The sequence below is a fragment of the Ictalurus punctatus genome, chromosome 26 (genome assembly GCF_001660625.3).
Source record: "Ictalurus punctatus breed USDA103 chromosome 26, Coco_2.0, whole genome shotgun sequence".
NCBI lineage: Eukaryota > Metazoa > Chordata > Actinopteri > Siluriformes > Ictaluridae > Ictalurus > Ictalurus punctatus.
The window spans coordinates 11230688-11257292 of record NC_030441.2 but is presented as its reverse complement, the minus strand read 5'-3'; the positions used below and the strand labels follow the sequence as shown (position 1 = coordinate 11257292).

General features: G+C 36.9%; 1 protein-coding gene across 2 annotated transcripts in view; it reads right to left on the bottom strand.

Moving 5' to 3' along the window:
• LOC108258286 (VPS10 domain-containing receptor SorCS1) overlaps nucleotides 1-26605 on the bottom strand; it is a 243204-nt gene that overhangs the window by 93048 nt on the left and 123551 nt on the right. For both annotated transcript variants that reach the window (XR_006981095.2, XM_017456818.3), the window contains exons 2-3: nucleotides 20200-20267; nucleotides 4981-5080 (exon numbers count right to left, since the gene is read on the bottom strand). Coding sequence is in view for 1 of the 2 variants with exons in the window: in XM_017456818.3 (XP_017312307.1) it covers nucleotides 4981-5080; nucleotides 20200-20267 (168 nt within the window). In the remaining variant the exon portion in view is untranslated. The remainder of the gene's footprint in view (nucleotides 1-4980; nucleotides 5081-20199; nucleotides 20268-26605) is intronic.

The window sequence follows — 26605 nt, the reverse complement described above, 5'->3', positions numbered from 1 at the left end:
TACTTATTACTCCTTAGAAAACAACAGAATACACAGAGCCTCATAATGCTGTTGATCGCAATCCAATTCATTTTTAATTTTCAGTTTTATTACCTAATTTTGCCTCCGAGACTCAGGGAACAATACCGTACATCTTGTACAAATCTATAACTATGACTATACATCAGAGAGAGTAGCGCCTAAGGGAGCAATTGTCATGATTTCAACTTTTCAGCATGGGTAACCTTTATAGCTCTCAGCTATAAAGGATCAAATTATATAGCGTTACTTCACTGTGCATTCATTTGCCAAACTGGCTTTTCCAAAAGCTGCCAGTTAATCAGCAATAATACTTTATCTACTGGACAAGCCAATCAGCAAATATGGGTGGTGATGTGGAAATCTTTAGACTCACTTCAGGTCTGGTTAAAAAACAAAAACAACAAAAAAAACACAATTTGCTATTAAATTTGACATACTAGAAACTGTGGTAAACCCTATTCCATCAGAACTAGAAGTTTCCAGCCCTGGTTTAAGCTAAAATACACTGTCTTTCTTGAGGATAAAACAGAAGAGAATTAACAATTATACCATCAATTCTAGCTCATATGGACTAACATATTAATTTAAAAAAAAAATCATCATACAGTAGCTCATCACTTCATTCATTACTTTTCATACAAGTCCTCTTATGGTATGAGGCACATGTAAAGATACACCACATGGCCAAAAGTATGTGGACATGTGGCCATCACACCTACTGTATATTAGCTTGTTGGACATCCCATTAAAAAAACAAAACGTGGGAATTAAAATTGAGTTGGCACCCCCCTTGCAGCTACAACAGCCTTCACTCTTTGTGACTTTTTGCAAGATTTTGGGGTGGGTCTACGGGAATTCTGGACTGTGTCTGTGGACAGGAAGGCCTGCCTCAATCTGTTCATCCCAAAGGTGTTCAATGGGGTGGAGGTCAGTGCTCTGTGGAATCCACTCGGGTTCATCCACATCAAAACTATCAAACCATGTCTTTATGGAGCTCACTATGTGCACAGGTTCACAGTCATGCTGGAACAGGAAAGGGCCTTCCCCAAACCACTGTCACAAGATGAATACACTCGAGTTCCTCCACAACAAACTCATCAAACCATATATTTATGGACCTGGTTTTGTACATGAGGGCACAGTCATTCTGGAACAGGAATGGGCCTTCCCCAGAATGTTGACAAATTTGAAAGCATAAATTCTCTAAAATGTCTTTGTATGCTTTACCATTAACATTACCCTTCACTGGACACAAGAGGCCCTAACTCTGAAAAACAATTATCTTTCCTCCACCAAACTGTACTGTTGGCACTATGCATTCTGACTTCTGCCAAACCAAGATTATTCCATCAGACTGCCAGCGAGTGAAGTGTGATCCATCACTTCAGAGAAATGTTTCCACTGCCCCAGTAGCAGTGTGCTTTACACAACGCCATTTGATGCTTGGCAGATCTAGGAGGGCAGAACTTTCATGAACTGACTTATTATACTATGACAGTGCCACGTTGAAAGTCACCAAGCTCTTCAGTACAACTCATGCTACTGCCAATGTTTGTCTATGTGCTTGGGTTTATGCACCTGTTAGCAATGGGTGTGGCTGAAACACCCGAACTCAATAATTAGGCTTATAAAATACACTATATTACAAAATATACTGCATTTTGTAAAGAGAAGCAAATCAATATTTGGTGTGACTACCTTTTGCCTTTAAAACTATTGTGCATGTTTAGAAGGAAATCTTGTGTGAAGTTGTACCAGGCGTTCACATGAGTTCAGATTTCCACATACTTTTGGCACCAATCTTCTTTTAATGCAATGCATCACTTTAAACCTAGGACTAAGTGTCTGATAAGTGACTGATCATATATGTCTCAATCTGCAATGAACTGCATACTCTTTAATGTGCTGCATGCCATCATTAGGCATTCCAAATACATCTTGCATGACCTCCTGCTCTTCCAACATGGCACTGAGGTGGGTGCATTGGAGCACAAGAGGCTGAATTGTGTGACAAACTACTGTCTACCAGTCACCGAGACACTTAAAGAATTTAAACATGGCAGTTTTGTTGTGTGAGGTGCTTGATGTCCATGATCACCTGCATACAGTGTAAATGTTGTGTTTTCTCTGATTTCATGACAAACCATTTTATTTTCACCTCATTTAATTCACACCTAATTCATCTTTTTTGTCTCCTGATTTTGGCCTTTTCAGATTCTTTTATTCTCCTAAATAATTTTTATAACTGAGTCAAAATAACTTCCATTTCTGCCTTTTGTCATGTCCTCATTTCTTGTTTTCAGTGAGCTTACCTTTAGTTTTGCATCTGAATGCAAATGAACTACATGTGAACATAGGCATGTGAGCACGAAATAAACCAGTATATCTGGCGGATATAAATGGAGCACATTATTGCTCAAATCACTTCATGATACTGTATATTAAAACTAAAAATATGCTGAAAGATAACCATTTGATCCTATAAATACTGCGTTTGATAACGCTTCTGACACTTACAAGTAGGAGAGAGATATTACTATACAGCGTGATGACACCAGTAACAAATATTTAATCTTTAAGGTCATGCTTCGTGGTCCTAGATATGCCTTTTACAGTTCATCTCCAAGTGTAAATCTTTATTCGTGTTCACATAGATATGCTCTGTTAGCCATTCATTTTTTGTTGTCTTTTTTCCACACAGACCTACAAGGAACTGTGTTTAGTGTCAGTGTAATCCTTAATTATCATGTAGCTCCAGGCATAGCTTTGTGTGATCACTGAGACGCAGTGAGAGGAACTAGTGGCAGACGTGTTCCATCTTCATTACCGAGCTCTCCTTAATGAACAGTAAAAAGAGCTCTCTGCTTAAACACAGCAAAATGAAGAAGAAAAAAAAAAAGAGAGAGAGGGAAATTGAAAAACAGTGTTGCTTTTCTCATGCATGCACTGGCCTTGAATATATTAGAAAATGTCCCTTGCATTTTTAGTGATTGTTCTATTGATAGTTAGATATCAATTGATGTTGATATTAGAAATCATACTTTAAAAAAATCAAGTGTTTACATAAATCTAGATACTGAAATTTACAGCATTGTAACACTGGTTTGTAGGATGTTTCAGTGGGTGATGACAAGTAAACACATTATCTTATGACAAAATTAAATGACGGCCTATTTAAAAGAAAAAGAAAAAAAAAGAAAAAAAACAATATCACCAACATAAAGCAAGCTCCAAATGTGTTGTGAAGCAAACAGATGGATACAAGTGCAGATATTCAACGTTTATTAAAACAAGTGTAGCAGATGATTGATGATTGGCAAACTACACAAAATTAAATCAGGAAATGTGATGCTCAAAACACTAATAAAGACAAGCAGATAAATGTTCACTCTGCATCCCAACTGGCATATTTATACTATTTACTAAAAGTATGCAAGTACTGGGACATACTAACACATTGTGTAATGGAAGAGAACATTGCTGCCTGGAAGAAAACACCATCACTGTATACAAACTCCTTATTGCATTTCAGCTTTTCTTCATTCATTATTCCTTATAGAATTTATACTATATAATTAAATTTATATGCAAGGATTTTATTTCATTTCATTTAACTTTCAAGGACAACAAAAATAACTGTGGGAGAAATTCCTTCAACAGTGGATGGCACTTCTGGCAAATTTAGAAGTGGCACGAAGTGGTTTTGTCTTGATTGGCTGAACACCATGGACCACATAGCATTAAATACATAATATATTTATTCACTATCATTAATTATTAGTATACTAAGCACTTATCAGGTTACATAAAAACTCAAATAAATATATTCAAGATGGCATAAATTAGCAAAGTAGTTGTTTTTGCATTAAATAACAGTTAATAAATAATTTAAAAAACAGTACATTATTACTACTTAATATAAAAAACCCTAATATTTATATACTAATATACTAATAACTGTTGCTATGAGTAAACTGTATTCACATACATTAATATTACTTATTGTGATATATAGGCTTCAATGTTTCAAAACCACTTAGTCCTAACATAACTAAGTCCTAGATAACTATTATAAAGAATAATATATTAACAATGTACAAAGCCATTGTTAAGGATTAAGGAGATGGTAAACAAGTAGCCATCTCATTATAAATATAAAACTACTTATTCATTTATAATTGGACTGAGACACTTACTAGAAATGAGCACATAAGTAATTGCATGGGTAAAATAATATAATATTAACCAGTCTTTAATTTATATGTACATTTACAGAATTTATAGTAATATTAAATATTGGTATATCACTTAGTAAATATTTCAAAATGGCAGCTAAAGGGGCATATATACCATGCAGGTCCTACAGAAAATGCCAGAGACACATTCTATCTTCATTACAAGGCTTTAATTAATGAAGAGAAAATGAGCCCTTTGTGACTGAGAAAAGGGGATTTGAGGAGGGATAAGAGGACAAGGGAGGAGTGAGACTAATGGTTTGTGCCATCACTCGATGAGCCGCAGGAGCCTCTGGGCCGTAAATTTGAACCCTCTTGTCTCGCCTTTGATTAAAACACTGCAAATTTACAACTCTCTTTCCACGCAGTTCATAACTCAGTGGCCATGCGAGACAGAAACTACAGGCTTATCAATATGAATGAAGTGCAAGTGTTTTGCTTTGAATACTACCAAATCTCTTAATGAAATTTTCTTTTGTCTATTGCATGTTCTATTGGATGTATTTATGAGCTCTTTCATTGTACTGATCATATCATATAAGATATAAGTGGATGCGAGGGCTACAGGGGTAATGAATATTAAAAAAGGAACATATTAGCTATTATACATTCAAGCTGAGAGGCAGCTTTCTTCTACACAAAGTGATAGAAGGTGTCCTTACCATCTTTTTTTATAACCATACATTGAAATATTTATACTGAGGATATTATAAGCAAGACTTACCTTTCGCTTGTTATTTGGGCTGACATACAAGTAACTAAGTATGGTTTTCACCCCGACTTTCTCATTAAGCTTCTTGTAAGTAGTTCCGTAGTCAGTTGACCTGCAAATTAATGAGAGAACACAATGAAGACTGAATGAATTACTTGTCACAATTTAAATCTGACCATGTTTTTAACCAGTTGAGGACCATGCATGAAATTAAATAATTTCAGTGTATTTTCCAGTCCTCATAAACAGTTTTCATAGAATTACAGGTGTACTGAGAAATATGGATGCAATAACTACCCACTGGAGACTTTGCATATGCTATAAATGTCAGAGTTCATGTCTAGTTCTTTGAATATGTTATTTATTATGTCTCAAGTGTAGCTAACCAGACGATGTTGAGTCAATGTTGTCACGGTGTTTATTCAACAGTGAACAGCAGTGGTACCTTACATAGCACTCTGAACAACTGAGCCTTCCAAGAAATTGAATAAGGCAGAGATATATTGTACAATGATGAGACATGCTTTTGTTGTACTCCAGAACTTATAATTAGACCTCACTTAATGTACTATTATTTACAACAATACCACTCAACCATCAAAAATGTAATGTTGACCATTGGACACTTTAAACGAGGGGCTGGATCCATCAGAGCCTCCTCTTTTTGCTTTCATTTTGTTTTTGGGTGTTCTCTGTTTTGTGAAATGTGTATATAGCACAGATTCAGATTAAGGGGTAAAAGTTTAAACAGCCAGTAATGGCAAGGAGCAAGCAAAATTAGCCATGCTCTCTGGGTGGGAGGCATGGCATACTCTTTCTCTACTGTCAATCACAGCATCTCTAGCCAGTCATGGGTGCCTGTGTGCTTATGTATTTGGAAGAGGGTAGACAGTCAAGTCCTCCAAGTGTGTTACACTTCAAACTGGACATTTTGGATGTTTAATACTGTTTGTTGCTCTTGTGGAGGCTGTTCACAGCTCAGTGAAGGAATTAGTTTGACCAAGTTGGCTAAACTTACTATTTAGAGTATAGGGATATAGAGCTTATCATTTGAGACACAGTCTGATTAGAGTCCTGTTGAAAATGTCAGCAATCTTCTGAACTGTTCCCAATGACATAATTCACAGAATCTGTTCTTTGCTTCTTATGATGTACTGTAGCTTTACAGGCAATGCACTGCAAGTACTGTATATACTATACAAAAATTGATTAGAAATGTAATATACAAATGATTGTACATTAAATAGTTAGCTTCATTTTCAGCAACAAGCCTGACATTTTCTACTTATACACAGTTGTTTCTCTTTTGCACATATTTCATCCAGAAGTGAAATTCTAGCATTTCAAGACTGGTTACCCCTAAAAGTCATAAAGGGGAAAAAATACATTTCATTCCAATACCTACATTTATAACCTAATTTAATTATGGAAAAACAACACTATTGCCGTATTTTAAACCGGCTCCTTAACCAATATAATCTTTGGAGAAAGACACCAAGGCAAGGTTAAAAAATTGTCAAAATAAAAACACGTGTCATTTTGGTAAAATATATTTATATTTTCATAAATTAGAGATAGGTATATTCAAAGTTAAATTTAATAAAGACCTTTTTTTTTTTTTTTTTAATTTTGTATATTTTTCAGAATTGAGCCACAGAAACATCTGATGGTTTCTCGCAGAACACCACACATTGATTTAGCCTCCCTGTACTTCTCGTATGATGGAATAATTATTTTATAATCTAGGACAGGGGTTTCCGATATAATCTGCAAAATGCGGTTGATCTTGGCTTTCAGTAGACTATCAGGTGCGGCTTCTGCTTGGTTGGAATGAAAACCTGAACACACACTGGCCCTTCCAGGATAAGACTGGACACCCCTGACCTAGGATTATATTTAAAGTTTATATATAAAGTTTAGCTTCTTTTACATTTTACTACTGAAATGTTACTCTCCTGCAGAATTCAATATAGAACCTTTAAATGGTTCCCAAAGTACCTGCCAGGGTTCTAGATTTGACATTGTTTTATTATTAGCGATTTTGTGACCTATGTGTGCTGCCTGAAGGAACATCCTCCTCTCAACTAGCATTACTTGGTATTACCTTCACACACACACACACACACAAAAAAAAGTACATGGATTTCCACAAAAATGTTCCCTCTGCCCTTTTTAAACCTTCAATTATGTATAGATTGAGTGACCCATACACTGGCCTCTGTGTCCCCAAAACATATGACCAGGGTAGTTTTCTCAATTCGAGCCACATAAAGATCTCTCAGCATGACCAAACATGCACACGGTTTACAAAAACAGCCACAGCACTGCATTTGACCTCGTCTGCTAAGGTCAAGGCATTTTACCACCACACAACTTTCCTCTCCTCCACAATTTATACATTCATAAGTGTTCACAATGTTTACACTGAGATAGGGATAAACAGCTTCAGTTTGCTGTTCTAGAAGGGTCAATTTTTCAATTTTTTTTTTTTCTTAGCACAAATCTGAGGTCAGTTGTGGATTAGAGACAACTCTGGGATATGAGACTCTCAGAGACTGACCTGAAAAGTTAAAGATATATGCCATAATTTTAGAGGAGAAATATCTCCATATATTGTATGTTTATTTGGACTCGTACTGGCTTTATGGGTTTATGAAAGAATTCCACTGTAGTTCTTTGTTTGGTTAATCAGTCTATCTTTCTAAAGAAGTTCTATTTAGGTAGAACCTTTTGTGACCTTTTTGCAGAACCTTTACAGGTTTTCCAGGGAGACAAGCTGGAGAACCCTTTAGAATACTGAATACTTTTTATTTCCCTTTGAGTGTGGCTTTCTTTGTCTTCTCAATACGGTTGCATGCACATAAATTGTGTAAATTATATGTACATTCAAATATTATCTGAGGTACAGAAGCCAAAGATACACCATCACAAAAAAGGTTCTTCTTAGAACCTTTTGTCAATGCGAAACCCTCTGAATTAGGTTTCTCAACATAACATTTCTGAATTAAACCTTTATTTCCCCTAAGTGTAGCTTTCTTAAGAGCGTCTATGTGAAGCTCTCTTCTGAAAGGTAAACTTTCTGCAGGGTGATTCTTCATATAACCATTAAGGGTTCCCCAGTTAGGGTTTTTTTTTTTTTTTTTTTTTTTGGCTACACACACACACACACACACACACACACACACACACACACACACACAACTGTTGGAAGAATAATGCTTTTGTGCCTCACATTCCTGTTGTGGGATTAAACAATGCAGTGATCAACAGTGCACTGTAATGTGCATGCTGTAGGCTCTATATTCCATTTAGTTTTCTACAAGCAGATATATGGCAGTCCGGCACACGGTTCAACCAGAAAAGATCCAGAATAACAAAAGAGTTGAAAGGGAGGAAATTGACTCAAAATAAGCACGATGTACCAACTTAAGCCACAAGAGGCCGTTTAGTGTTGGAACATGAACTGCACTGAAAGAATAGCTCACAGGCTTTGTGCATTCATTTTTTGAGAATTTGCTGCCTCATTTGGTTGGAAATTGCTAGCATGTAGCTTTACCATTTTTTATTTATTTATTTTTTTAAAATTCCCACTAAGGGTAATTAAAACAACAGCAACAACAACCTGTGAACCCCCTGATTTTTGCCTTGTTCAAGATATTTTTTTCAAACTGCACACACACATATATATATATATATATATATAATATAATATAACATAATATAATATATATATATATATATATATATATATATATATATATATATATATATATATATATAATTTAATCCCAGGTGTCTTTAAATTATTCAGACATTTTTTTTGCTGACCAACCCCTTCTCCCATGAACTCTGTCTCTTACACCAGTGGTTCTTAAAGTGGACCCCCTAGGAGTCAATCAAGCTTAGCTAGGGGATCTGTGATTTAGAGAGAGAGAGAGAGAGAGAGAGAGAGAGAGAGAGAGAGAGAGAGAGAGAGAGTGTTAGGTAGGTACTTTATTTATCCCCAATGGGGAAATTAGTGTACATGAGCAGCAAACTAGTGAACTAGTTTTTCAGCAAGTGCTCCAAAAAGTCAATGGTGCCTCTGCACATGGGGGATGAAATGTACAGTCTAGCAGTTGTTACAGTGGTGGACATCACAACCAACCATAATCCAATTTATTATATTTACTACTTAGCTTTTAGAGTTATTAGCCTGTTTGACTGGTCAGTTGAATTGAATCCAAACCATAATAACTCCCAAACTAGTCAGCCTATAAATAATCTTCTTTACTCAAATAATTGAATTATGTTTGTAAAATCTGTACTGGCAAGGTCCACAGGGTTTATTTTGCAGTTATAGCTTTCCTTGGCTCAAAAAAAAAAAAAAAAAAAAAAAAAAAAAAACTTTGAGAACTCCTGCCTTAATGGCACTGGAGATGAAATAAATACTTAGATCATCTTTAAACAAGCAAAAACATTTCGTCCATTTTTTTTTTTGTTAGATTTTCCACATCTGTGAGACCAACCGATGACCCCTCTTACAACATTGGACAATTTCAACATTGAATGTCTTCTCACATCCCATCTAGGCAAGCGCTCAAGTAGTTTAATGTGGGGCGAGCATCATTAAATAATTCAGTCTAGTACTAATGTGAAATCTGTGTTCTGTTGAGACGTGCCAATTTAAACTTCTGAAAGTTTTAAAAAACTTTTCATTTTTCTTCACTTGCAACTTCAAATATATTCTGTGCAAGGCCTAAATAATCAAGTCCTTGCCTAAGATAGCTTAATTTATGGATAAGATAAGGCATCTCCCATTCAGACTTAATCAAAATGTATGTTGCTTCAGTGCTAGCAATCAGATGCATAGCTTAAATAGTGGCCTTGATATAAGCAGTTTTGATTCTTTTAAATGTGCATGCTGACAGCACTACACCATCAGGTGCGATTTATTGTAACAGTTTTCATTTCTTCTGTTCAGGATAAACCACAGCCTAAAATGTTCTGGCTACAACACTTTTATGGCATCCTAAAACCTTACTTTAACTTGAGCTTTAACTATTACAAGAACTCATAAAAAGGCTGTTCTGAGATCAGCATAAAGCAGCAACTCCTGCCAGGGGCTGACAATAAATAGCCTGACTCTGGAGGGTTCTTTTCCTGCCGAGATTTATAATGAAATGGTTACAGAGCAGATGAAATCCAGTACTTTTCTCACCGGACCCAGATGGCAGGAGGTGATTCATGACCAGCGCTCTGCACCGTCGCAGGGGTCACACAGGACTATTGGAAAATTACATCATCTTTGTATCGATCAGCTACTCACAGGCTATTTTAAAAGATGTGTGATTTAATGTTGCGTGGCTGGACCTGTGTAATGTCCCTGCCACTGCCACACAGGTGCTGAGGGAAAAGGCAAAAAAATGGATATCTTGAGTGAAAAGAACTAAATGATGCTCAGAGAAAAGCTTCACTTTCACAAGATTTAGTCACCAATTTCATTCAACCGCAATGAGCATTCGCTTTAGCAGCTGAATCTATAGCCGTTTAACTTGAACGGCTGCATTTTTCTTCCTGTAGAGTATAGGTTACTGCAGCTGAGTTGGGAAGCAGAGTTCTGTTTATAGCCTAAGGCTATGCTTGAAGAGCAGTTCAATTATAGTCGCAAACTTGCAAATTTAGTATATTCCTAGTATATGGTATACATATATGCACATACAATCATAAACTTATACCTACACTCACTGGTCACTTTATTAGCACATTAATGCAATTGTCCAATCAGCTAATCTTGTCCCTGCTGTAAAAATAAATAAATAAAATAAAAAATAGAAACCATCACAGAAATTCTAATACTTTCCACCACAAATAATATTACAAACAATCAGCTAACTATTAAAACCACTACCATTACCGGTCCTTAATGGTATCCACTAGACCAGAGCTCGAGAACCTTTTCAGCTGTCACAGCCATAAAAGCCCAAAAAGGTTATGCTTTTTTCTTTAAAGAGCGAGAGAAAAGTTAACATATTTTTTTAATGTTTTGTATGTCTTCTTATTATTATAGTTATTATCTTTACTGTTATTGCATAATTATAAAAAGTGGTAATGTAATAAAGGCCATTTGACAATTTACGTGTTCTTGACTTAACAGCCTGCACTTTACCTAATAGGCCTGTAGGTGGGACTTGGACGCCATTTAACCAATTATGATATGTTTCATCAAATGGTAAATCAGTACAAGATGCAGTACATAAGTAAGAGTAAACTGAACACTACTTACCATTAACGTGACTTCCAAATATGCAAACTCGTCTGTCTGTTCAGACTGGAAAGAACAATACTGAACAATGCTGTCTTTTTTTTTCTTTTAACCTTGGTTAAAAAAAAAAGAGAAAACTGGCTATATAATTTTCAACCGATTTATGAATTAGACCGGGAAATAAATGCTCTGCTTCACATTATCCAGTGAAACTTGAGCTTGTTGTGCCACAGGTTGGTGTATACATGACAAACTGGCATAGATTTTGAATAACATAATATTTTAAAAATGTGTAATATGTAGAGTTTTTGATTAGAGTAAGAGTAATTGAATTGACACACTAGCTTTCGTGAATCATATGTTTTCCCTGTTGTTGAGCCACAGGCAATCACTGAAAGAGCCATATATGGCTCGCAAGCCATAGGTTCCCGACCACTGCAAGACATAACATGCCTCCAGGACCCACTATGAATCTAAAACTAAAAGAAAAAACTAAAAGAATCCCATTATGAGCAATAAAACCATGACACATTCCATGAGAGTTTCTATTGTTTTGTATTTTTTCAGCAGGGGTGGCAGCAGCGCAATACATAAAATCATGCAGATACAGGTCAAGAGTTTCAGTTAATGTTCACATCAGATATCAGAATGTTACACAGTTACATTAACCGTGGTGTGGTTGTTGGTGCCAGACAGGTTAATTTAAATATTTCAGAAACTGCTGATCTCTTGGGATTTTCATGCACAACAATCTCTAGAACTTACTCACAATGCTGCAAACAAAAAATAAAATCCAAACAAACAAACAAAAAAACCATCCAGTGAATAGTGGTTCTGCAGGAGGGAACACCTTGTTGATGAGATTGGTCAGAAACCAGAAACCATGGATGACTGCTGAAATTCGCTCACCATATCTGCTACCAGCCATCTGTCTCTGACCCATCTAGAAATTACAATTATGTAAAGATGCTGTTCATAGACGTCAGTTCAGCATTCAACACAATCATCCCACAACAACTGACAACAAAGTTGAGTCTGCTGGGTCTGACCACCTCCCTCTGCAAATGGACCCTGGACCCCAGTGCATCAGGATCGGCAACTCCACCTCCAGCACCACCAAACTGAACACCGGAGCCACCCATGGCTGTGTGCTCAGTCCACTGCTGTTTACTCTGCTGACTCATGACTATGCTGCTAAGTTCAGTTCTAATCATATCATCAAGTTTTCTGATGACACTCCAGTTGTGGGCCTTATCAGCATCAATGATGAGTCAGCATACAGGGAGGAAGTGAACCGGCTAGCAGAATGGTGTAGAGACAACAATCAATCTCTTAATGTTGATAAGACTAAAGAGATGGTTGTCGACTTCAGGAGAACCCAAGTGGACCAATCACCACTGCACATCAACAACTGTGTAACAACAGTGGAGAGAGTCAAAAGCTTGAAGTTTCTTGGTGTACACATGACTGAGGACCTCTCCTGGACTCTCAACACCACCAGCCTAGTCAAGAAGGCAAGGCCCATCATCTATTCCTCTGGAGTCTGAAGAGAGCCAACCTCCCCCCTCTCATCCTCACCTCCTTTTACAGAGGGACGATAGAGAGTGTCCTGACCAGGTGTCTCACTGTGTGGTACAGTAACTGCACAGCCTCAGACCACAAAACCCTACAGCGAATTGTGAGGACATCTGAAAAGATCATCAGGTCTCTACCCACCACTGACACCTCCTTCAACAACCGCTGCATCCGCAAAGCCACCAGTATTGCGGAAGACCCCTGTCACCCTTTTCATGGACTATTCACCCTACTGCCATCTGGCAGAAGGTATAGGAGCATCTGTGCCAAAATAAGCAGACCAGACTCTACAACAGTTTCTTCCCTGAGGCAGTCAGATTGCTCAACACCCTGCTGCCTCCCAATGCTCACCTGGGCTAGACAAACACCTAATCAAGTAAGACTCATACCACTGCAAATGCACTATCCCAGTAAGTCTCAGTACTACTGCACACTGCACTTTACACAGCTGCATCAGTCACATTACTATGGACCTCGTTTTTGCTGCCTGTATTGCTGCTGTACTTGTGCTGCTACATTACACAATAGCTTACAGTTTACAGTCCATGTTTACAATTTACAGGCCATGTTCTGTGTATTTCCTGTCCTGTTTATGTACTGTTTTGTTCTGTGTATTTATTGTTTTGTATTTGTCCCACACTATTGCGTAGTTGCACTTTATGCAGTCTTGCCCAGACTTGACTTGACTTGAGAAGAGAATGGCCAGACTGGTTTGAGCTAACATTAAGTCTATAGTAACTCAAATAACTACTCTTATGCTCAATGGTGAGCAGAAAAAAATCACAGAATGCACACCACAGCGAACCTTGGGCTAGAACAGCAGAAGAGCACAGCCAGGAACAGGATTCTGAGGCTACAGTGGGCACAGGCTCACAGAAAATGATGAATTTCTACTGCAACATGCAGATGGTAGGTTCAAAATTTGGTGTCAACAGAATGAATCCATGGATCCAAATCTGCCTTGGGTCAACAGTTCAGGCTGCTGGTGGTGTAATGGTGTGGCAAATGTTTTCTTAGCACATATTGGAACTCTTAATACCATTGAGCATCGTTTGAATACCACAGCCTAGCTGAGTATTGCTGCTGACCATGTGCACCCCTTTATTGCCACAAATTGCCTCTCTATCTGCTTTCTCTTAATGGTTACATTCAGCTTGATAATGTACAGCGTCACAAAGCACAAGTCATCTCAAGGTACTTCATGGTACTTCCAGTCACCAGATCTAGGAAGCTAGTCAACATGGACAAGAATCTCAAAGGAATGTTTCTAACACATTATGCCATGAACTGAGAACAAAGTTTTCCTGCCATTATTAGAATGGTAATACATTAGCTGGTGACTGTATGTGCAAGTAAGTGGTTTATTTAATGATATACTTTTATTTTATTTATTATTATTGTGTTTTTTTTATTTTTTATTAATTTATTACAAATGTCCTCACTCACATGTTTCAAGTGTTTTGATCAAGGGCACACTTGTACATTGTGCTTGTCTTACATAAATGGTGTTCTCTGTGTGGCATTGCTTTGATTCAAAGTCTGAACCTTATTTGAACTTAGAGAAGGCAAAAGCATGTTTCTTTTCCTTCAATAAAATGGTGGCTTGAATCTTTTAGAATAGACTTCAAAACCTTCATTAGTTTTTAATAGCTTAGAATCTGCATACATGCTGAGCAGGCTGTGCTCCAAATTGAGTTTAAGATAATGAGAGCTGCCTTACTGAAAACCCCAATAGTTAAGCAAATCAGCCTCATTTTATGTTCTAAAGATATGATACTCAATACTTTCTCATGTTCACCAGGGCCTGTTTATTTCCCAGGGTTTTTTTGTTTGTTTGTTTGTTTGTATGTTCATTTTAAGTGCCATTTATAACTCTGTAATCAATTTACAATTGTCTTTACAATGTGTTTAAACAAGAAAATATGGCAGTGGCTCAAAACAAAAAATCGTGTAATGCACACCTAGCCATGGACTATCCCGCTTATACCATGGTCACTTGCCAGCACTGACAAGTTAAATCTGTCATTAATGTTTGCATTGCACAATTTGACTGGAAAGATAAAAATAATGGTTAATTTTCGTTAGTTATTTTATATTTACATCTAGAATTCTGCCCGCTTTTAATTATACACAAATATAGAGTAGTATAAGATTATATTTATTTGAATTAATTATAGTAAATAGTTATTATACAGAGAGAACGAGTGAGCAAGCAAGCGAATGAGCAAGAGAGAGAGAGAGAGAGAGAGAGAGAGAGAGAGAGAGAGAGAGAGAGAGAGAGACTGTGCGTGTGTGAATTATGGCATCTGTCTACTAATAATGAAGGTGAGTTTAACTGTATGTTACTATGATTACAGTTGTTTATAGGCAGCACATTAATTTAGAACAGTGAGTATACTGACCGGAACTACCTGTTGTTTTAACGCACACCATCCATCCAATCAGAATCGAGTACTCTGACAGGCCATGGTATAAAATATAAATATACAGTTTTATACCACAGTGCTGTTGAATGTTTGATTCTGATTGGTCAGAAGATATTGATTAATTTTCTGAGATCAGCACCAGCACTGGTTCTAATATATTGTTTTTATTATTTAACATTGTTAATATGAACAAGTACATATTAATAAGCATAAAAAAATATTTGTTTAAAAAATAAAATTGATGGGAGAAAGAACTATTTGGACACTATATTAAAACATATAGAAGCCATGGTTACATGCAGATGTCACACAAAAAGTAGCAATCATGGTGAAGGTGAAGAAGGAGCTTCTTAATTTTCTCAGGAACAACATTATTAAACAATCTCAGTGGAAAAAAGCTACAGAGCCAGAGCAAAGGCCTTAAACATCCCTGTGACTACATTGAAGCACAGAGATGCATGCCTAAAAAGATTTAGACAAAGCAGAACTCCTTTAGAAAAATATACTGGTCAGATGAAACAAAAATAACACACATTGCCAATAATACAACTTGTCATGTTTGGAGAAAGAAAGGGCGTGTATGATCCCAAGAACACCATGCCAAAGGTGAAGCACGGAGGAGGAAGCATCATGAATTGGGGCTGCTCTGTAAGTGGTACTGGGGCATTATATGTCATTGAAAGAAACATGAATTGACATATTAGAGGAGAATTTAATATCATTGGCCAAGAGACTAAATCTAGGGAGAAGATAGATGTTTCAAAAAGAAAGAGGATTTTGAAATTGTGAGTGAATCAGAGTGACCCTCTTAACCTTGGAGAAATGAAAATGATTTGCCAAGAGGAATGGGCCAAAATTCAACCACAATCCGGCAAAAAGCCAAGTACACATGCTCACATTAAGAGCCTAAGAACCAATGTGTGACATGATATGGATATTCCTCCTTTTTAAGACTTAAGACTCATAGAAAATCATAATTTTTGCCTGAGGTGCCTTGCTTTACTGAACTGTCTTACCAGAGGTGCCTTGCCTTAATGCAGATGTTCACAGCTATTCACAGCGGCAAAAAAATGCATATGACATTTTATATGAATCATAAAGTGCCATATCACTGTCAATAAGCCAGAATCCGAGAACAGTAATAGGCTTAAAGGATTGCTTTAAAGTCCAAGGAAATAGGTATAAAAGAAATAATAGGTGTGTCTGGTAAATCTTTGAAGCCCGTGACAATTCATTATGCTCTGATGATATAGATCATTGTTGTGTGTCAACACAGTGAATGCTACAATGATATACGGTTCATTAAGTCAAGGTCACTGAACTTTAAGCTCTGTCAGCATGCTATAACATAGAATTTAATTATCAACTCTGCTTTTTTGAATAACTAGGGTAAGTAGCTCCATTTTTCCTTTTGATTAGTAAATTTTGTGTTGTATAAAAATCACAAATTGAATTACTGATATACAGCATAAACAATAGCATGTGTCTGGGCTTGAAGATTTAAATAAATTGACCAAAGTGTGCAGTAGCGAGCTTTTGGTACTCATGCTGTTCTGCTACAAAAAAAAGTTAGCTTCACTTTACATCTTTGTTGGCTCTCCTCCCTTATGAGATCTCTTCCTAATTTGGGAAAGTTGATAATTACAGTAGGAATACCATATACACTCACAGAGCATGTTATTAGGAACACCTGTACACCTACACTTTCATGCAATTATCATTCATCAGTTATCTAAGCTAATCATGTGGCAGCAGTGCAATGCATACAATCATGCAGATACGGGCCAGCAGCTTCAGGTAATGTTCACATCAACCATAAGAATGGGAGAAGAATGTGATCTCAGTCATTTTGATCGTGGTATGATTGTTGGCTGGCTTGAGTATTTTACAACTGCTGATGTCCTGGGATTTTCACACACAGTTGTCTCTAGAGTTTACTAAGAATGATGCCATTAAGGAAAAACTCCACTGAATACTGCCACCTTGAATTGGTCTTAAGCTGATTTGCCATGATGGACAATGGTCATTCATTACAGTTAAAGAGTTTCTGGCTGCTCTAAAGGCTAATTATTCAAAAGCATACAGTGATATTCTGGCTATTTGTTGGAGCCCTACAGCAGGTCCAACTGACATTTATAATTGAATTATTTTTGAGTTATTGAGTTTTGTTTTAAATTAATTCAATTCAAGTGACCAGTCAATAAGAAATATAAAAATTTAAGGATTGATTGTGGTTTCCACCACTGAAATTATAAGTAGAGATTTAAATGAACAAAAGCAATGTGGTTGGATTACAGTGGATATAAAAAGTCTACACACCCCTGTTAAAATGGTAGGTTTTTTGTGATGTAAAAAGTGAAACAAAAATAAATCATGAATGAAAAAAAAGAAAATGTTTTATGAAAAAAAAAAAACTTACACTGACCTGAATGTTGTCAGAGATTTCCCCTCATGCAGAGCGCTGGAATACACAGCGCGTTCTGAAGCCCGAGGTGCAAGAACACGCACTTCTGGGTTCAGTCACATTGACTTTGTTTACATTCGACGCGTGTGTTTCTTATGGTTTATAAGTCGCCTTGGATAAAAGCGTCTGCTAAATGAATAAATGTAAATGTAAATTATTTATTTCATGTCTCTGCCCCTGTTATGTCATTGGTTGTGTCTTAATGAGCCTCAGGTGTTTATGTTTCCCTCTTGATTACGTTTGTTACTTCAACCACTCATGTGTCTATGTTCAACTCGAAGTATTCAGAGTGTTTTCTCTACTCCAACCCTTTGTCCTGTATTCACGTATCTAGTGTTTTGATCCTGTGTCTAGTTTCTTTTTCTGTCTTTTTGCCTTGCCTGCCTTATGCCTATTTGCCGATTGCCTGACCTTTGCCTATTTTCAACCACGTTACTGATTCATGTTTTGGATTTGTCTGCTTGATTTCCTTTATATAAAGCTCTTTAGTACATATGCATTCTGCATCTCCTCCTTGTCAGTCATGACAGTTGCATCGTTGTGAGCACACCCTTTTATAATAGGATGTGTTACTGTGCTCAGAATTAACCAAAAAGTAATCAAAAGTAATTTTGTTGCACCTATCATCAATGAAGTGAGCCTGATGCATCACAATAAAGACCATTTGTTTCTGTAGGATTTTCTTTACATGTTCTTGGTTTCATCTGACTGTTGAAGCCATGGTATGAAAATTGCTTACAAAATATGTACGGGATCACATTGTAGAAAGGTATTGATCAGGAGAGAGTTGCAAAAGAATTTCCAAAACATAAGTTGTACCATACAGCACCATGAAGGCCGTCATCAACAAGTGGAGAAAATGGGGCACCAGTTACATTATTAAGAACAGGACGTGTCTCCAAAATTGACAAAAAGGAATAGATAAACTCTTACCAGCAAAGCGGAGAAAGAGACCTACAGCAGTATTAAAAAGAGCTGCAGGAATATCTGCCATGTGTTGGCCACTCCCTGCCTTTGACAACAATCTCATACTTCACACGTTTAAGCTATGGGGTAGGGTGCCTTGACAGAAGCCCTTGCTCACAAAAATAATACATCCAAACCTTCCTAAATTTTGCTGAAACCATATGGCAAAATGTGTTTTGATCTGATGAATCCAAGAAAGAAATTGTTCAGCATAATTCTAAAAGATATGTTTGGTAAAAAAAAAAAAAACCAAGACAGCTTATCACCCAAAGAACAGCAAACCCATGGTAAAGCCTGATGATCGGGGCGGCTGTGACTCAGGTGGTAGAGCGGGTTGTCCACTAATTGTAGGGTTGGCGGTTCGATTCCTGGCCCACGTGTCTCCACATGCCGAAGTGTCCTCGGGCAAAACACTGAACCCCAAGTTGCTCCCAATCGCAGGCTAGCGCCTTGCATTGGTGTGTGAATGGGTGAATGAGAAACAGTGTAAAGTGCTTTGTTAAAAGTTTAAGTTAAAAAGCACTATATAAAAGTGCAGAACATTTACCATGATAGTAGCATCATGCTATGTGGTTGCTTCTCTTTAGCTGGACCTGGGGTTTTCGTCAAGATAGATGGAATCATGGATAGCTCCCATATACCAATCTATTTTGGTACAAAATCTGCAGGCCTTTGTTAGACAGCTGAATGAGATGGTAAGAAACGGTATAACCCCACCCCAACCTTAACCTTCCTAACAAATTACCAAAAAAAAAAAAGTTATGAGAATGAGTAAAAATTTACTTCATTTAGATAGGGTTCGCATTGTCAACTTCATAGTATAAAAATTCTAACAGGGGACCTTTTCTGTTAATTTTAGGGCTGCAACTTAAGATTAATGTTATAATCAATTAGACTTAATTAGTATTAACATAATGCTTTACCATTAATCTTAACAAGCAAAAGCAGGCCTTCCCAGCATTAGTAGTCACATATTTTCCTACTTTAAAATATGTAACATCACACAAATATCACAAGTATTTCCATGAACCATTATATAACACAAGATTAACATCAAATGGTATAGTCTATGGTATCATGTGTTGTTTCATTAATATATATATATATATATATATATATATATATATATATATATATATATATATATATATATATATATGAGAATATTAAGAAACATATTTGGAATTACTCCACCAAAACTGATGAAACACTTTATGAATGCTAAACATTTCACACTATGCTTCATTAAGTACTTGCATTTTGGTAAATACTTTACCATTTCTTACTAAATCATTTATCACTTTCAGTATCACTTTCATTCAGTATCACTAATTCTCAATATGTGACTGAAATAAGTTATGGTTCATGGAAATTTTAGCATATATCCTCACAATAAAGCAGACCGCCTGTACATTATCCCAGTCATTATTGTTTTATTTCAAATCCAATTTGCTGTAATAGAGAAACAACAGGAAAAGATCTGAAGGTCTTTATGAAAACCTAGAACATGTGTTCACGAAAATAATTTTATTAGAGGATTCTTTTTGCAAACTTACCTCCACAGGGAGCTCTCAGTGACACTGCCAAGGTTGAAGTCATACAGCTTGGTCAGCATGAGAATTACCTGGAAAAAAAAGCACCATGTGGTTATTTCATTATTCAAGCCTCATGGCTCATGGTAATGTGTGATTAATATATTTGCATAACTTGAAGGTGAAAGATGATTTGTTTGTACATGCTAATCACATAACTCCAGAGAAGGCACTGAAATCCATCTGCTGAAACATGCTATTCACTCTGTACAATCAGTCAGGTAACTGAAAAGAATATACAGTATCTCACAAAAGTGAGTACACCCTTCACATTTTTGTAAATATTTGATTATATATTTTCATGTGACAACACTGGAGAAATGACACTTTGCTACAATGTAAAGTAGTGAGTGTACAGCTTGTGTAACAGTGTAAATTTGCTGTCCCCTCAAAATAACTCACACAGTCATTAATGTCTAAACCGCTGGCAACAAAAGTGAGTACACCCCTAAGTGAAAATGTCCAAATTGGGCCCAAATAGCCATTTTCCCTCCCCAGTGTCATGTGACTTGTTAGTGTTACAAGGTCTCAGGTGAGAATGGGGAACAGGTGTGTTAAATTTGGTGTCATCGCTCTCACACTCCCTCATACTGGTCACTAGAAGTTCAACATGGCACCTCATGGCAAAGAACTCTCTAAGGATCTGAAAAAAGAATTGTTGCTCTACATAAAGATGGCTAGGCTATAAGAAGATTGCCAAGACCTTGACACTGAGCTGTAGCACAGTGGCCAAGACCATACAGCTGTTTAACAGGACAGGTTCCACTCAGAACAGGCCTCGCCATGGTTGACCAAAGAAGTTGAGTGCACATGCTCAGTGTCATATCTAGAGGTTGTTTTTGGGAAATAGACGTGAGTGCTGCCAACATTGCTGCAGAGGTTGAAGGGGTGGGGGGTCAGCCTGTCAGTGCTCAGACCATACGTCACACACTGCATCAAATTGGTCTGTATGGCTGTCGTCCCAGAAGGAAGCCTCTTCTAAAGATGATGCACAAGAAAGCCCGCAAACAGTTTGCTGAAGACAAGCAGACTAAGGACATGGATAATTGGAACCATGTCCTGTGGTCTGATGAGACCAAGATAAACTTATTTGGTTCAGATGGTGTCAAGCGTGTGTAGCAACAACGAGGTGAGGAGTACAAAGACAAGTGTGTCTTGCCTACAGTCAAGCATGGTGGTGTCATGTCATGGTTGTCATAGTGTCATGGTTTGGGGCTGCATGAGTGCTGCCGGCACTGGGGAGCTACAGTTCACTGAGGGAACCATGAACACCAACATGTACTGTGACATACTGAAGCAGAGCATGATCCCCTCCCTTCGGAGACCGGGCTGCAAGGCAGTATTCCAGCATGACAACGACCCCATACAAACCTCAAGACGACCACTGCCTTGCTAAAGAAGCTGAGGGTGAAGGTGATGGACTGGCCAAACATGTCTCCAGACCTAAACCCTATTGAGCATCTGTGGGGCATCCTCAAATGGAAGGTAGAGGAGCACAAGCTCTCTAACATCCACCAGCTCCATGATGTCGTCATGGAGGAGTGGAAGAGGACTGCAGTGGCAACCTGTGAAGCTCTGGTGAACTCCATGCCCAAGAGAGTTAAGGCAGTTCTGGAAAATAATGGTGGTCACACAAAATATTGACACTTTGGGCCCAATTTGGACATTTTCACTTAGGGGTGTACTCACTTTTGTTGCCAGTGGTTTAGACATTAATGGCTGTGTGTTGAATTATTTTGAGGGGACAACAAATTTACACCGTTATACAAGCTGTACACTCACTACTTTACATTGTAGCAAAGTGTCATTTCTTCAGTGTTGTCACATGAAAAGATATAATCAAATATTTACAAAAATGTGAGGGGTGTACTCACTTTTGTGAGATACTGCATATGGATATTTTGAACCAAACTCTGATTGTCTCTGCCAGAAGTTCATCTGCTGGTTACACTGATAATTCCATATAAATTCTACAACCATTCAACCACTTGCTCTTGGACACACAGATACAATGAAACATACAAATAAGACTGAAATGTAGAACAATTAATATGGAGGTCTCATCCAAGATCTTTCTACAAGTGTCTTCAACCTTGTTAGACATTAGGAGTGCACTGATTTTATTCTCACCAGACAAGGTTTCACAAACTATTAATTGTAGGTTTGTCAGTCATTATGAAACAGGTCTTATGGAGAAAGACATTTCATGTTTGAAAAAGATAATGCAGTTATCATTCCTATACAGTATGTTTAAGCTCAAAATATCAACAATTCTATCTGTGGATAATTAGGGGCCAAGTAATGAAGGTGCAAAGGTAGCTTACTGTTCTATATTTTCTTCTTCTTCTGTCTAGGGTGTCTATGGCAGCCGACTGTTTGGTAAAAAATTGTGAAATTTGGCACACTGATTGGGGAGGGTCTAAGGACCATTCTGAACAAACCTAGGTCAAGTACTGCCAATGCTCTAATGCCACCATTGGGTCAAATTTGGGCCTAATTTGGAAGGATGTTTATGGTCCTAAATTTTGAACCGTGTGTCCAAAATTTAAAAGGCATCCCTGGATTCCCTGGGTTGAGATGAGTTCAGCACACCCTATGATGTTAATTTCCGCCTAATTACATTCTTTTTCCATCTTGGATTTTGAAAAAAAAAAACAGTTTTTTTGCTTCTCCTGCTACAAATTATGTCCAATCAACAAAATATTTGGCAAACATTATATTCAGACTAACCTGGACAAATCTTATCAAAAGAATGCTGATATTCCAAATGGTTTGCCTGTAATATGCCAAAAAAAAAAAAAAAAAAAAACAGACAGCAAAGCTGCCAAACAGGAAGTGAGGCTGTATCACAGCAAAAACCTTGCACACTGACACAAATCTTGGTGGGCTTCCTCAGGGCATTTAATGAATTTATATGCAATAAAGTTTGTGATATTGCCACATAGCAGTGGCCAAAAGTTACGATAACATGCCAAAAATGCTTCCATCTTAGTGCTATGTTTGCTACTCCTCCTCCACATTTTGTCCAATTTTCACCAAATTTCTCTCACATCATCTTGAGACCTTTCTAAACAAAAATTTTCAAAGGAACCGATATTCAAAAGCATTCTCCCCTAATGGACTGGCAAATGCATGAAACTACAAATCATTCTTGAATCCCTTTGCCTATAGTTATGGCTCTGCTTTCCTGTGATTGCTTATGCAACAATTCTAGCGCATCTGTGAATGTGTGGTTCACTGAGTCTTGGCCCCTGAAAATTCTGCTTGCAGCTTTAATTTTATTTATTAATTTTTGCCTCTTTTTCATAACAAGTGTTAATCATTCTAGAGCTGACTATATATGAAATATGTATTCAAATGTAATATGTAAAATATATTTCACTTAATATGAAAACCTCAAGATCTGCTTTGTTAGAACCTTGAAACCACCACAGTTCTGAGCATCACTGTATACAAGAGCATATTGTTGGGAAATTCTTCTGAAAGATGCACCAACTTGTCACCTTCCTGTGTGACAAGTTAATCATGACATTCTTTACTACTTAATTATAATGTTCTGAAACTGAGTACCACTGTGCAAATATTCTTTAGAGCACACTTTGGTTACACAAGACTTTCCTAAGTAGGTCAATCGTACTCCTTGGGGAAAATATAAGAGGGAAACACTGTAGTTTGCCTGGAGTGAAAAGGAGTAGCACACATGAAAAACTTCTGATCTATTTACTTTAAGACTTGGTTTAAGGGCTGAAAGTCTGCAAAGGCAGAGATACTGTTGAAATATACATTAATGTGGATTGTAATGGAGGTCATAGTTTTGCCTGAACGAGTATTTCATTCTATTATCTATCTTCTTCATTTTAATGACCTCCTCTTAGGTGTGAAGTTGATCTCCAGGTGAGTGGTGTGACTTTGCTTGGGTAAAAATAAATAAATAAATAAAATAAAAAAAACCCCCAGGCAGCAGTGTCAACAACTACAAGATAGAAACATGTGCACCTGTGCGGTGGAATCACATTTCCACATAATGCTTGTTATCACACTCATTATGCTCCGACATCTGCCACCTGTCCTCCTGTGCAAGGCTCAGACATCGTGTTCATTTAAATGGAAGGAAAGCTAGATATGAGAAGTAGATAGTAAGGTACATTGTTTCCTGATGATCTAGGAAAAGACAGGAATCAAATTAAATATTTGTGTATACAGTATTTTTTTTTAATTAACTTCAAAGTAAGATTCATTTGAAAACCCGTCTCCAAATAATTAGATGCTTAGTTGAGTTGGACATGTTAGAACAGCAGATGTCCCAACATCACCAAAGTGAAAATCCTTGTAGAAAAAAAAGAAGAATTTTATCATTAATAAACTAGCATCTGTTGGCAGACTGGCAACTCAATGCTCACAGCATAAATAATAAACAGGTATTTCTTAAACTAGGATTTAACTGCAATCTGCAGAAATGGTTGGTTTTATGAGCACCCAGCAGATTTTGAATCTTACTGTATACAAATGTTACATAATGAACATTAATGCATATGCACTCTGCAGTATGGTCCATGTTCATAGTATGCTGCATATAATAAACTATATGAAATTATTACAAGTATGCTTATACATATGTAGCCTACGTACTGTCAGCACAATTCATCTTGTGCTTTTATTATTGGAAAAAAAAAAACAACATTTTTCCCTTTCATGCAATTAATTTATTTTTTTTGGTAGTATGTAGTCTAACTTATCATGTGCTCTGCTGAGTTGCAGACATCAACCATATGTTAGTTAGGGATGGTGTTTAAGCCACAGGCACTGGTTATGCTATTTTCTTCACTAGCAATTCAAAATCAGACAATTACAGGTAATCATGATGGCATGTGATTTCAGAGAGAATGCAGGGTTAACATTAGCTAATTTATCTCAGATATGGGGTAAGTAATTATAAGAAAACAGCAAGTGAAATGTCAGGTGTGACCACTACTTACTAAGTAACAACTCAAGCCATTTGTACTAATTTCAACCTTGAAATAGTCTTGTTCTATTGGCAGATAATTGTACTCATTGTAACCATTTATTTCTAAAAACAAGCAAAATTCTGCAAATACAATAAGAAAACAACAAGCTGGAAATGAGTAATAATTTCTAAAAATAGATTTAATGATCTTGTATTTGGCTTATTAATCTTATAATAAAAATACCAGATAAATTAAACTATATTCAAGAATACCTTCGATTGCTAAGATAACTACCTTGTGCTACAGATACTGATAGCTATGGACAGGCTAAAGGGGAAATCATTGCAGTGAGGTATGATTTGCTTGAATATGAATTAAATTTAGATTATCCTGACTACACATGGATAATAGAGATTAATCACATTATGCCATGATACATTACAATTTCAGTTATTCTCATTTATACCATGGCACAACTTGAACAGTAGTTCCAGCTGTAACATGAATGATAGGTCTATAATAATGTGTTCATTCTAATCTGTTATTGTTTCTGTAGTGACAGCTCAAATAATAATAATAATAATAATAATAATAATAATAAGTTATTGTTGAACAAAAAAATCTCAAGGAGTCCTGTGTGTCAGCACTTTGCAACAATCATGCTGCTTTCTCAGCATGAGAAAGTCTTCAGGGGTATGTTTGGTAAAAATCAAATGAAATCATACCAATAAACCTAATAAACTCATCCTTAATTCAAAGTCCAATCCAAAAAGATGTTTTACTTTGTGTTAAATCACACTGTCACATCTTCGAAAATTACCACTTAGCTCCATGCTGTTCCAGACTTTTCACATGAGGTGGCTTGTGCACATTTGAATAAATTTGCAATGGTGAGTCCTTGGTGTTGTCACGTATTGAGGGTTAGGACGGATGCAATTGCAGTTAAGAGCATTAATGAAGATTATATTATCCAGAGGGCAAGACAAAATACATAAATCATAAACAAAGACACCCAGTGATGTGTCGTTCATGAACGGTTCATTCACATTGAACGGATCTTTAATATGACTCGGGGAAAATGAGTTGACTCAGAGTGATTAGTTAATTTTTGACCACGCATGCACTGCAACATCCCAATCTGTTCTGTATAGGAAACAGAAAGGATTAGTTCACGTCTTGAGTCTTCGGGTTCGAGTCGTTTGTTCTTAAGGTGAACGCGCCATAGGCAATGCACCATGCAATACCGGAAAAGGAATGAACAAACGATCGAACCTGAAGACTCGAGACGTGAACGAATCACTTCTGTTTCTGGGGAACAGCCATGACAAATACGACCTGACAAAAGAAAGAATGACTCAGATCGGGTAGTGAGGTGAACTAACAGACTGCATAGCCTGAAGACCCAGCTAAACTATTAATGAATC